We start from the raw sequence: 14,512 nt of genomic DNA on the forward strand, positions 1-14,512 counted from the left end.
GTCTCAGTGCTACTGCTAATACACAAAGAGTACAACAGCAGAATTTTAACTGGATGAAATCACTGCTTATGAAATACAACTGATGTGTATATAAAGCTTAGCTAACGTATGATGGTTCAAATGTTATTAATAATACAGTTGTGATAAGGCAAAGGTAAAGGTCCTGCCAACCTAGCAGTTCAGTGGGAAGGTAACAGTGGTCCGTGCACCTTGGCATATAATCATGCTGGCCAAATGACCATGGAAAGGTCTTTGGACCATGCTGTCTCCCTTGGCTAAGAAACTGAGATGAGCATCGCCCTCTAGAGTTGGACATGACTGGACAGGTGAAATCTTTACCTTTTGAAAGAGCTAATTATGCATGTATAACAGAGAGGATCTTCTCTGAATGAAGAAGTTGGATGAGATAATTTTCATCCTTCCAATCCTTCATCCTTTACCTTGTCTGTAACAGACATGGAATAAACTGTCAGGGTGGTGTATGGTTACAGTTAATGTACAGATCCAGGTTTGTATGTGATATGGGTACAAAGTTCACTGAGTTACTTTTAATTTCATCACTGTCTCATAGTCTATCCTACTTCACAAAGTTATAATAAAAAATAAGTAGAAAGGGCCAGTGTGCTGCCTAGAGAGATTGGAAACAAAGATTAACTCAGCAAGTAATAAAGTAAGATTTCCCAGCTAGTATAGTGATTGTTGAAGGTTCATTTATGCAAATGCAGATCTTATCAAAATAGATTTTAGTGACATAGAAATCTAATAGAGCTAGATAAGATATGCTTATCTGTTTTGTAAATTTACACAACCTATCGATCCTTGCCAATTGCAGTACTATTTGGGGAAAGATTCCCTCTGCTGATCAGTTGAAATAGTGCACTGTATTCAATTTTTTTTTAAACATATAAAAATATTTGGTTACCTCTGAAGTATTTTTGCTCTATTCCAATGGGTTAAAGGAGTATTTAGTTCTAAAGCTTGGAAGTGCATTTTATTAGTCCTGCTTCCTCCTACAATTTTTTCATCATTCCAGAACATAATCCACTCTTGACTTGCTGCTATAAATATAGTTGAGATCAAAGGATTTAATATCATTTCCCCCCTCTTTGTTTTTTGCAGATTGAAAGACCATCCATTGTAAAACCCATTTGTGCAAAATTGGGTCTTTGGACCTGACCAGGTATTTATCACTGCCCTTTTCCTCATTTGTAGTTCATCTTTAGCAGTCGGAGGTCCTGCCAAATCCAGGGTTTCCCCATCACAGTGGCCTTCTCTTGCCAGGAGACTGCTCTCCAGGAAAATTCACTCCCACCTATACGCTGTTGCAGCAAGAGTGCCTCTAAGGCTTCATTGTCATCTTTATCCTATGATCGAGAGATCTCCATCTCCATCTGGCAAAATATACTAGGATAAGTTTTGTTTCGTTTTAATTCAGGATTCTGTCAATTGAATTGTTGTTGTAATCTCTTGTCTTGTTCTTTCTTCTTTTCTTTCTTCTGGGCCTACAACAAACAGTCTTTTTTTTTTAAATAACTGGTCATTTGAGTAGTTGATTTAAAAGTGATTTTATAAGTTTCTCCATCAAAAGTCCTGTAGTTGCTAATTCAGCCCGTATTTCCTATCTCTCTATATAAAACGTTGTCCACAACAGAAGGCTCATTCTGCACAGAGACTCAGACTTACTCCAGTTGGAGCCTGGTAAAACTTTATTTTTTATATAATCCACATGAAACCTAATTTGTCACCAGAAAGAATAAACTGCAAAGCCAACACATGGCTACAGATAGATACAAGGAAAATCTTTTCTACTTTCACTGATACAGTATATGGACCAAGCCCCATAAAATTAACCTGATTTACAATGTCCAATCAGCTCATCTAAATGTCTTGGATATGCTAAGACCTGAACTGATTGACATTACTTTACCATCTTTCTTCCATTATTAAAACTTGCAATCAAGGAGCGAGGGAGTTTGATAGGAGGAAAACTCTCTCCTCATATCCTCATAGTTGATCTACAACACTTATTAAGAATTCTAACCAGGTACAATGACAGTGAAATCCAAAAAGAGCAGAGGAAGGGAAATCCATGTGGAATATATGCCTCCTTTGCCCTAACATCCCATTGAAAATATAATGTGTCCTTCTAGCCCAAGATGACACTTGGTGCCTACATGTGCAAATCCAGGTAGTTTCCTGTCCTAGGGCATTTCTTTAAGTACTCTGTTAACTACCCTTCAAAGCAATCTTCCATAAAAATTCTACTCAGTCCTAAATCTCCTAAACCTTTGAGGCCAATAAAGTTAATCAAGTACTGTCACATGTTGAAATCTGCCTTCAGAACAGTTTCCAAAGAGCATAGATTCCAGTAGTCCTAATGCAAGGAGGACCCAACATTGTCAAGTACATGTAAACCTTGCATTCTTAATAGCAACAGCAAGAAATTCCAGTTATCTTTTGAAAAGGCAAAAGCTTTGGGACAGCCATGATCTGGATGACTGAGAATCTCCATAGACATTTAGCAATAGCAATAGCACTTAGATTTATATACCACCCCATATTGCTTTACAGCATCTCTGGGCAGTTTACAATGTCAGCATATTGCCTCCAACAATTTATTGACCTTGGAACTGCAGGCAGTGGGCACATTTAACGTATTCTAATCACTGCACCACCACAGGTCCTCCTTAAATATTTACAGGATGCTCAAAAACTGGAAGTAAAATTAGTTTGGGACAAAATTAGTAACAGCATGCCAAATATGTCAGAGGATTTTCTATGCTTCATAATCATAGCATGAATTTAATCGTCAGAGATGAAAACAAACAAAAAAAAATTCTTACTTTTCTTTCCTCTGTAAACAGGTTATGCTTGTGAAAATGATGAAAGTGGAAGAAAATCGGACATTGGTTACTGAATTTGTCTTGGTTGGGTTTGCAACAGACCCATTTCTACAAATAATCTTCTTTGTGCTGTTCTTGGTCTCCTATGTCATAACACTGACTGGGAATCTGGGCCTCATGTCCCTGATCTACCTAGACTCCCGCTTACACACACCCATGTACTTCTTTGTGGGTAGCCTTTCCTTCTTGGATGTCTGGTACTCCTCAGTCTACACTCCTCGGATCTTGTCTGACTGTGTGTCCAAGAACAACCACATGTCCCTAGCTGGTTGTGCAGCCCAGTTCTTCTTCTCTGCTGGCTTGGCTTACACTGAATGCTTCTTATTGGCCTTCATGGCCTATGACCGCTTTGTGGCCATCTGCAACCCACTCCTTTATGTCACTGCCATGCCCAAGAAGCTATGTGTCCAGCTAGTGGCAGGAGCTTATACAGCAGGCTTTGCCAATGCCATTGCACACACTGGTAACATCTTCCGCTTACGCTTCTGTGACAACAATGTAATCAACCATTATTTTTGTGATGCACCACCACTTGTGAAGATGGCCTGTGATGACACCCAGCTGTATGAACTCATTCAGAATTCTATCATAGGCTGCAATGTGCTTGCAACCACAGCTGTGATCCTGAGCTCCTACATTGGTATTGGGGCAGCCATAGTCCGCATCCGTTCAGCCACAGGGAGACGCAAAGCCTTCTTCACTTGTTCAGCTCACCTGGTCTCAGTCACTCTCTTTTATGGTTCCATTCTCATTATGTACTCCAGATCGAACTCTCAGCACAGTCCCAATTGGGACAAGGCAAATGCATTGTTCTATACGGTAGTCAACCCTCTGGTTAACCCTTTCATTTATAGTTTACGCAACAAAGATGTGAAGGAAGCCTTCAAGAAAGTCTGGGGGAGATTAACAGCACACAAATAAATGGCACTGACATATTCTTTATTCAAATTTGGTTGCAGATGCAGAAATTAATTTCTAGTCTTTAGTCTAAATCAGCCTTCCTTCCTTCCTTCCTTCCTTCCTTCCATCCATCCATGGTAGAGAATGAAAGAAGCTGGAAATCAGAATGAAATCATTGGTCAGAAAGAACCAGAAAGAAAAACATTTGGAGTTGGGTAAAACAGTTTGGGATTAAAGAAGTACCTACTCCCTCTCAATCGTCTAATTTGGCAGTGCACTTCTCAATGCCATGTTCACATGCATTTTTCCATTTCTGGAATCAGAAAGAAAAGTATGCTGGAATGAATTTCACTGTCGCAACATCTATCCTGCCTTACCAATATGGCTGGCAAGTGGTAATGTTCTTATAAGCCAGCGGTTGATAGATTCCCCCTGCTTCATTTTCTTTTTCACCAAGTGTCATTGTCAAACCCCTCCCACACGCTGCAGCGCTAAGGTAAAGAAAGAACTCGAATACCAGCTCCTGCGTGTGTATGAATCCTTTAATCCATCAGCGCACAACGATGCCGGTGGGTGAAACGAGTGCAACACGCACAAAGTCGGCGTTGGGAGCGGCTGCCTCCCAACGCCTTTTAAATCTTCGCGCTGCTGAAATATACGCCCTTCCGGGTTGTGCAGCCACAGCGCATGCGCACAGGACTACAACGCCGAAAGCGGGCGAGGAACAGCAGAGGCTAGCAATCCTAACCCGTCCGCTGCGTGACCGGCCGCCTGCATTATTCTAACACCCCCCCGTCACCCAGTGTGAATCGTACATCGCCCAGCCCACCCCAGTCTGTTGTCGCAGTGCCGCTTCGCCGCTGTCTTGTAGCAAGCCCCAGGTGCCTGTCCAGGAGGTCGAGGTCGGGCTGCTATGCGGTGAGTTGTCGAGGGCTCTCGACAGTCATCTCCTGGAAAGAAAGCCAATCATCAATTGCTCTCTTTAATAGGTGTTTGATTGAGATTAAGTAATTATAAATTGGAACCTGTCTTACCTACCTTTCAAGTTGCCACAGTAACAAGATAGAGCTATGATAGATAGATAGATAGATAGATAGATAGATAGATAGATAGATAGATAGATAGATAGATAGTATGTCTCATTTAAATAAATTATTGTATGTAATATTAATAATCTGATCATTATCAATCTACACTCCACAGTTTTTCTAGAAAAGGCCCTGAGACAAGTGATATTGCAGCTAAACCTCTAAGCACCACCAAGGTGGAAACTGATGGTTTACCTAGAGAACTCAGGTACCCTCAGGGAGTGGTGTTTCCTCCTCCCCCCCTTTCTTTCCTTAGATAAAACTCCCTTTGGAATAGTTCAGAAAAAAACTTGTGGCATGATGCTAACACTTCTACTTCAAATCATCCAGAGAAAAGATTTTATCTAAGTGCTTCCATGGGGAGCTAAGCATTTCTAATTTGAGGGAGGATTCACCTTACTTGAAAAAATCAAGACTCACATATAAACTGATCTGTGGATTTATGCCATCAGACTTAGAAGGGAATTGCATTAGGTAAATTTGATATTTCTGGGCATAATTTAGGAGATGCCCCCTAAAATTGTTCCTGCAGCTAGGATTGGAATAGTCCTCACTTAGCTCTTTTTCTCATAACTGATTTTCAAGCCTGTCAGAGGTAGCCTCACACTTGTCTATTCCCATTTTCTATGAGAAGAAATTCCAGGTGTTCAGAAGTGGTTCAGTTTTCCAGTTTCTGCCTCCTTCCAAGCATCATGTGCATGCAGGCTATTTCTTTCCCCTTTCTCCAAAAGAAAGCAGGAGTCAACCTAGCCTCCAAAAAGGCCTTTTGCTGCTCCACTGGATGGAAATGAGGTCACTTGGTGGCACCAGGAAGGGGAGAAGATCCATTCTTTGAGCCGTAGAAAAGTCTTTCAAAGTGGTACACAGTTTAGACAACATTACTGGGCACCCTCCTTTGTTTTTGCTTGTGCTTAAGTGATGTGATTTCTGGAATAGCCTGAATGGTAGACAAAATGGTGCAGCTAACGTCACGTAATCCATTTGGACTCTCACTAAAAGGGAGTAAATCTTTCTGCTTCTTCCTTTTTCCCAAGCTTATAAAGAATCCATTTTGGATTTTCTGCTAGGGCCATGCCTGGTTATTCTGATGAAATCTGGGGTGGGAAGCTGCACCTTAGTCATAAACTTTGGGAAAAATAAAAGAGAACAACTGTTTTAAAAGTAGCAACAAACAAGCATAGTTCTCTGACATTTCCTGCACAAAGAATGGAGTCTAACAGTGAAACCAAGTTATAGCTTGAGCGCTCTGAAATGCCAGAGGGTTATCATATTACGCATGCCCAAGATGGCGACGGTTGCCGAGATCGCGGCTTGAGGATGAGGGACTGACCTACCCTCTGGGGTCTTTGGGGGTCGTTGTGAAGATCTACGACCCCAGGCCCGGTTAGGAGAACTCTCTGCCCACACGGAGAGGGTCTTTTCCCCTCCGGATATTGAGGCTGGGCAGAGAGAGAGAGCGGGCGATGTCGGGAGCAGCGGACTGCTTCAGCTGGGCGTCGGCAGCGTTTCCTCCAGCTGGAGTCCACGTGGGTGTCGGAATCAGTGTGGCGGCGTCTTTTGCCTGGGGCGCTGCGGTACGGCGATTTCCCAGGCTGAGGGGTTGCCCGGAGTGCTATGGGAGTTGCCGGATTTCTCAGGAGATCTTTGGGACACTGCCAGACCTTTTGGGGCGTTACGGCAGCGACGGCAGCGATGGCATGATGACGGCAGCGGTGATGGCAGCCCAGAGGGCCTGGCAGGAGGAGACACCCTCCCCCCGGAAGTTGGGGATGTGGGGGGGCAACGAGGCCGGGAGATCATCTGCCTTTTGGGTTGGGCAAGGACCAGTTTTGTGAAATCCATTAATTCTGTTTTTAACAACATGGTGTCTACTTCGGGGTGGGTTCTACTTACCTTTACTACTGGTTTGCAATGGGAATGCACGCAGAAGCTTGCTTCGCGTGCACGTGCTTCTGCGCATGCACAGATTGTCATTTGTGACGTCCAGGCGGGTGGGCGGAGCCTCCTGCTGATTTTACTACCGGTTCTATAGAACCGGACAGAACCGGAAGCAACCCACCACTGGTCTACTTACTGTGATAGGACTCTAGTTCTCTATCAGAGAGCCCAAGTCTTCATTTTCTGCTATTTTGAAATAATTTTATTTTGGGGTGGTGGTGGTGGTGGTGGTGTTGGTGGAATTGTCCTCCAATGTATTGTTTTGAGGGTAAATACATTTTTAAAGTGACCTAGCATCTTTGGAACGAGGTATTCTCTTTCAAAATTCTCCTATACCCACATAGAGTACATGGAAATAATTCATTTCATGGGTTCATGATGGGGCTTATGCCTACTGAAGTCCATAAGAGTGTAGTAAACTAAACATAGGCCTCTATCCATCCTTTAACAAAAGCCACAGCTCCCCTGAAAGATCATCAGGCATGTCAAAGCAGAAGAGGCATTAAGGTCAACAAGAAAAATAAAGGTTCAAATCCAAGTTATGTTACAAATTAACCTCTCCACTTTTTAGTGGTTGCAAGTTTAGGGTCGCATTAACTAAGTAATGAAAAAGCAACAGGCTAAAACCACAGCAAACCAAAGCAAAAGCAATGCAACAATGCAGCAATGCAATAAAGCTTAACTGATGTATGAAGAACCTAATGTCATGGTTGACTAATGATTCTAATCCTAATGTTCCCAAAGCAGATTAAGGGGAGGAAAGTCATGAGCCAAAAACTAAGGTTGAGAATGGGGCTAGAAGCATCTTAATCCTACTAATTCAAGATAAATTACTTCAAGTAGTCCTCGATGTCTGACCACAATTGAGCCCAAAATTTCTGTTGAGACATTTGTTAAGTGAATTTTGCCCCATTTTATTACCTTTCTTGCCACAGTTGTTAAGTGAATCACTACAGTTGTTAAGTTAGTAACAAGGTTGTTAAGTAAATATGGCTTCCCTATTGACTTTGCTTGTCAGAAGTTCACAAAAAGTATTCACATGACCCCGGGACACTGCAACTGTTATAAATATGAATCAGTTGTCAAGCATCTGAATTTCATCACGTGATCATGGGGGTGCTGCAACGCTCGTAAGTGTGGAAAAAAAATTAACTTTTTTCAGTGCCATTGTAACTTTGAACGGTCACTAAACAAACTGTTATAAGTTGAGGACTTCCTGTACTTTTGTGACTGCACCCTTGTCAGAGGAGCTAATTATGTATATGTGGCAGAAACCAACCTCTTTGAATGAAGAACATGATTGGGATGACCTTCATCCTTCTAATTTGAGACTTCCATTACTCCATAACTGGCACATAACAGACAGCCAGGGTGGTATATTTTACAATGAATGCAGAGATCCAGATTCACATCCCACGATTCACTTACAATGTTCATTGATTTATGCTTAATTCTATCATTTTCTCATAGACCGATCTACACCGCATGATTTTAGTGAAAGTATTTCAGAAGCAATTGGTGTGCTGCCTTTAGAACATTGGAAAGAATTTTGCTCTCTAAATTATTTAAATATATATGAGTTCCCAGTTAACAGACTGCAGGATTCATTATGCAAATGCAGCCCCTATAAAAATCTATTTCAAGGTTATAGGAATGTAGACATAAATTGCTAGTGATTTTTTTAAGGAGGATATGCTTACCTGTTTAAGAACGTACACAATATATGCATCAGTTCCTTGCCAGTTCCATGCTCCTTCTGGAGGTGACTTGCAAGAGTTTGTGGTATTTAGTTGTTTAGCAATATTTAAAACAATTGGACAATTTAGAGGAATTTTGGGCTCTGCTCTCAAAGGCTAAAACCAGAGGTCTTCAAACTTGAAAGCTTTAAGACTTGTGGATTCAACTCCCAGAATTCCTGAGCTAACATGACTGGAGGAGAAATTCTGGGAGTTGTAGTCCACAAGTCTTAAAGCTGTCAAGTTTGAAGACCCCTGGTTAAAACTAAAGTTCTAAGGCTGAAAAGTGCATTTTATTTCTCCTCTTCAGCAATTATATTTTTTTCCTTCTTCCAGAACGGAGTCCATTCTTAATTTGCCTTGTGGGATGCTGATATAACTACATTTCAGATCAAATTAGTAGACCTCATTTCCCTCTCCCCTCCCCACTTTGTTCTTTACAGATGGAGAAGACATCCATTTTTGTAAAAGTCATTTCTGCAAAACTGGACCTTCGGACCTGATCAGGTACTTATCCATGGCCTTTTCTTTATTTAGTGGGAGGTTCTGACAAAATCCAGCATTTCCCAAGCTTATGTTAGTATCCACATCTTGTCCACGGCCTAAATTCTAAATAGTTTTCTACCTCCCTTTCTATCATAAAGTTCAACCCTCACCTATATTTAGTTGTAGTAAGAGTTTCCGGGCTTTGTTGTTGTTATTGCTTGGCCAGGTGTTCAAGAGACTTTCTTCTCCATCTCAATTCAATAAAATGGATGATTTTTCCTTGATGCTTTCCATCACATCATTTCAATAACTTGCCCTATTTTTTCCTTAGTGGGAATTAATAATTTTTAAAGGACATTTGAATATTTGATTTAAAAGTGATTTTATAATTGATGTAGTTTTTCTTCAGAAATTTCGTTGTAGTAAAACTCTGCATTTCCTGTCTATGTATGTTTTTGTTTTCTTTGTTAAAAATGTGTTTGTGTGTGCGTGTGTTTCCTCTGTGCAGACATTCAGATTTACATGCAATCCAGGTGGACCGAGCTAAACCTTGGGGTTTAATTTATATGTGGACATAAAATTTACTTTGTCACTAGGAAGGATGATGTTAGTTGGCCACAAGGCCAACTCTTATTGGTATCTGAGCAAAGCTTCAAATGCCTGTTGAAGTAACCTCATTTCTATTTGGTAATCTAAATGTCTTGGATCCAATAAAGGGACTCCAACACATTGTTCCCTTAAATCCTTCAGTTACAGCTTTAACTTTAGAAATTCATAATCTCTTTTTTGTGGCAGAACAGCAAATTTATTTTTATTTTTTATTTTATTTTTATTTTATTTTGAATTTGTATACCGCCCTTCTCCCTGAGGACTCAGGGCAGTGAACAGCCAAGTAAAAACATCAAGTACAAATATTAAAATACAGTTAAAATATACATATATAAATTTGGCTATGCACTAGAAATGTTTTCCAAGAATTTTGCTTAAAGTTTCATTTAAACAGCAGTAAGAAGACTAGATTAGAACTAGATATAAAATTAGAACAACATATAAAATATTACTATCATCCATGTACTGTAGCATTTCTCTAAATGAGAACTATTTCCTATACTTCCAACAAAATTTGTTACAATAATTCAACAAGATCAAAAGTTGAGAAGAAAGGACAAACAGACCTATATTTTATACAATATGCACATGTGTATATTATAGTATCAATACAAGCCTTGGATACAGAGCCATCTTAACAAGGTCTAATCCTTCAGACCTCAGGCTGTTAAAACTTTTACATCACTTAATTTCCCCCCCTCTCAAAACCTGAATAGATGGAGGGATGGTTGCCAGAAGAGATTTCCTGGGGAATCAAGGAGAGGTTTGTTAAAGGCCTGAACTGACTATCAACTTACTGATTCTAGGAAGTTGTTATGGTAAGCACGTGGGGAGAATAATCCAAGAAAGTAGGGGAGAGAAATAGATGTGAAATATATGCTACATTTGCCCTGTGACCAGGTAAAGAAAAGGTAATGTAACCTTCGTGTCTGGGCTGACTCTTGGTGTCTACATGAGCATGTTCATAGAGTTTTCTTGGCAACCATGTAGAATTGATTTGATGTTACCTGTTCTGGAAGGTTTCTGCAACTGCATAGTACAGCTTTCTTCAGGATCTTCTTTGCAGTTTTTATTCAGCCCCAACCTTGTTGACAGTCTGAGCCCTGATAAGGGCTCAGACATACACATATGCTGAGACCACCTTCAGAAAGGATTAGCAGACTACATGGAGTGCTCCTAAGTAAAGAGAGCCTTCTGTTGTCCTTTTTGTCTAAAAGCTGAATCCTGTAAATATATCCAGAACATTAAACACAAAGAAGCAAAATCATTTTAGGGCAAAATTGGTCAAACTCTTCTCAAATGTATCGTGGGTGGGGCCAACACATCATTCAACACGTTAGCATGGATTCCCTATTTCAGGGCTGAAAACTGCAAAACTCTCATTTCTTTTTTTTTTTTTTAAATTTTTATTAATAATAAAAAGAAAACAACAAAACCAACATAGATACATTGAAGTAACATACAAAACAAACACACATCAATTCAGTCCGATGACTGACTCTTAGAAGATATTACAACGGTGGGTTATTTTTCGTATTTCTATTTGTATCAATATTTACAGTCACCTATTTACTTAGTTGTATATGTACATATATAATTGACTCCTTATTTACTTCTATACATTTCTATTGAGTACTCGAAAATCATCTTTATATTCCTATTTTTGCCTCCAGCCAGTTGTACCATCTTTGCCATACTAAATAGTAATCAGTATCATCTTTCTCTTGTATTTCTTTTGTGAGCTTATCCAATTCTGCACATTCTGTGATTTTAGCTATTATTTTGTCTTCTGTGGGTAACTGTTCAGATTTCCAATGTTGGGCAAAGAGTATACGTGCTGCTGTGAGGATATGGATGATCAAATATTTTATTTCTTTGGTATATTGTGTTGTGATTATTCCCAATAAAAAGGTTTCCGGCCTCATTTCCAGTTTTTGTTTCGTGATTTCTTCAATCATTGTTTTAATTTGTTGCCAGTATTGTTTTGCCCTTCGGCATAGCCACCAGAGATGATAATATGTCCCTTTCTGTGATTTACATTTCCAGCACATCGGAGATGTATTTGGGAACATCTTGGCTAGGCGCGCCGGTGGGAGGTGCCATCGGTAGAACATTTTGTAAAGGTTTTCCTTGTAGGGTATAGACAATGTCATCTTGTAATTTATCTTCCACAGATTCTCCCACTTATCCAATTCGATAGTATATCCTATATTTTTGGCCCATATTATCATATTCTCTTTGACAACCTCCTCCTCTAATTTGTATTTTAATAGGTACTTATAAATTTTGGTAATCATTTTCTCATCTGTACTTTGTAATATTTTATCCAATTCATTTGGTTCATTTTGGAATCCGAATTGTGCCCGATCAGTTTTATATCTTGATTCTATTTGCATGTATGGCCACCAATCAATGTCTATACCCTGATTTTGTAATTCTTGTCTTGTTTGTAATTCTCCTTCACTGTTCAATAATTCTTTGTAAGTCCTCATTTTCTCTGTATCCATGGCGTTGGGATATATTAGTGCTTCCATTGTCGATAGCCATCGTGGGATCTTAGTATAATGTTTCCTAATCTCTTGCCATGATTTGTACAATGATTCTCTGATAATGTGTTGCTGAAAGTATCTGTGATGCTTGTCCTTTCCCTCCCACAGAAAGGCGTGCCATCCGCGTTGTAATTCAAAGCCCTCTAGTGATAGCATTCTTTTATTCTTAAGGTCTATCCAGTCCCTTATCCAGTTCAGCGACGCTGCTTTATAGTATAACTCCCAGTCCGGTAGGCCTAAACCTCCTTTTTCCCGAATATCTTGCATACATTTTATTTTGATTCTGGCCCTTTTCCCATTCCAAATAAATTTTGTTATTATTTTATTAAGGTCCTTAAAAAAGTTCTTTCCTGGCCAGATTGGGGTTACTTGAAAGAGGTAGAGTAATCTAGGCAGTATATTCATTTTTATGGATGCAATTTTCCCTAGGAATGACAGTTGTAATTTGTTCCACATTTCCAGGTCTTTTCTAATTTGTTTCATTAATTTATTATAATTGTCTTCTCTAATTGTTATTGCTTTAGCAGTAAGCCAGATTCCTAGATATTTTATTCTCTTTACAATTTGTATTCCTAATTTGTCTTCTAGTATTGTCTCTTGTACCTTTGTCAAATTCTTTGTTAATATTTTAGTTTTTTGTTTGTTAATTTTAAGCCCTGCGACTCTTCCATATTCCTCTATCTTCGCTAGAAGTTTGGTTCCTGTTATTTCGGGTTGCTCCATTATAAATACCACGTCGTCAGCGAAGGCTTGCAATTTATACTCTTCTTTCCGTGTTCTCAAACCTTTTATTTCGGCATCTTTCCTAACTTCATTTAGTAATATTTCCAATGAAATTATGAACAATAGTGGGGATAAAGGGCAGCCCTGTCTCACACCCTTTTGTATATCCAGATTTTCAGTCATATCTCCATTAATCATAATTTTGGCCGTTTGGAGGGAATATACTTTTCTAATCATATGTAAAAATTTAGCACCAAAATCCATGGTTTCTAGTTGCAATATGAGGAAGTTCCAATTTAGATTATCAAAGGCCTTTTGTGCTGATAAGGGCTCAGACATACACATATGCTGAGACCACCTTCAGAAAGGATTAGCAGACTACATGGAGTGCTCCTAAGTAAAGAGAGCCTTCTGTTGTCCTTTTTGTCTAAAAGCTGAATCCTGTAAATATATCCAGAACATTAAACACAAAGAAGCAAAATCATTTTAGGGCAAAATTGGTCAAACTCTTCTCAAATGTATCGTGGGTGGGGCCAACACATCATTCAACACGTTAGCATGGATTCCCTATTTCAGGGCTGAAAACTGCAAAACTCTCATTTCTTTTTGCTCTGTAAACAGGTTCTGCTTATGAAAATGATGAAAGTGGAAGAAAATCGGACATTGATTACTGATTTTGTCTTGGCCGGGTTTACAACAGACCCATTTCTACGCATAATCTTCTTTGTGCTGTTTTTGGCCTCCTACATCATAACACTGACTGGGAACCTGGGCCTTATGGTCCTGATCTACCTAGGCTCCCGCTTACACACACCCATGTACTTCTTTGTGGGCAGCCTTTCCTTCCTGGACATCTGGTACTCCTCCGTCTACACTCCTCGGATCTTTTTGACTGTGTGTCTAAGAACAACCACATGTCCCTAGCTGGTTGTGCAGCCCAGTTCTTCTTCTCTGCTGGCTTGGCCTACACTGAATGCTTTCTATTGGCCTTCATGGCCTATGACCGCTATGTGGCCATCTGCAATCCACTCCTTTATGTCACTGCCATGCCCAAGAAGCTTTGTGCTCAGCTTGTGGTAGCATCTTATGCAGCTGGATTTGCCAATGCCATTGCACACACTGGTAATACTTTCCGCCTACGCTTTTGTGGGGAAAATGTCATCAACTACTACTTTTGTGATGTGGCACCACTTGTGAAGATGGCCTGTGATGACATAGGGATCTATGATCTCATTGTATCTTCTCTGATGGGTTGCAGTCTGCTGGCAACCACAGCTGTCATCCTGAGATCCTATATTGCTATTGGGGCAGCCATAGTCCGCATCTGCTCTGCTGAAGGGAGACGCAAAGCCTTCTTCACTTGTTCAGATCACCTGGTCTCAGTCACTCTCTTTTATGGCTCCATTCTCATCATGTACTCCAGGCCCAACTCTCAACACACTCCAAATTCAGACAAGGCAAATGCGTTGTTCTACACAGTAGTCAACCCTCTGGTCAACCCTTTCATTTACAGCTTACGCAACAAAGATGTGAAGGCAGCCTTCAAGAAAGTCTGGGGGAAATTCACATCACCCACATGA

At 40.1% G+C, this 14,512-nt stretch overlaps 1 protein-coding gene and 1 pseudogene across 1 annotated transcript; both read left to right on the plus strand.

Moving 5' to 3' along the window:
- Nucleotides 1-818: 818 nt before the first annotated feature.
- On the plus strand, nucleotides 819-3,824 carry LOC139327459 (olfactory receptor 9G4-like). Its single transcript, XM_070957295.1, has 2 exons — nucleotides 819-838; nucleotides 2,879-3,824. Exon 2 carries the CDS (start codon nucleotides 2,880-2,882, stop codon nucleotides 3,822-3,824), a length of 945 nt encoding a protein of 314 aa, XP_070813396.1. The 5' UTR covers nucleotides 819-838; nucleotide 2,879.
- Nucleotides 3,825-13,571: 9,747 nt separating this feature from the next.
- Nucleotides 13,572-14,512, plus strand: LOC139310652 (olfactory receptor 9G4-like; annotated as a pseudogene).

This window comes from Pituophis catenifer, unplaced genomic scaffold, assembly GCF_029215685.1.
Source record: "Pituophis catenifer annectens isolate HBS135680 unplaced genomic scaffold, rPitCat1.0.hap2 SCAF_1, whole genome shotgun sequence".
Taxonomy (NCBI): Eukaryota; Metazoa; Chordata; class Lepidosauria; order Squamata; family Colubridae; genus Pituophis; species Pituophis catenifer.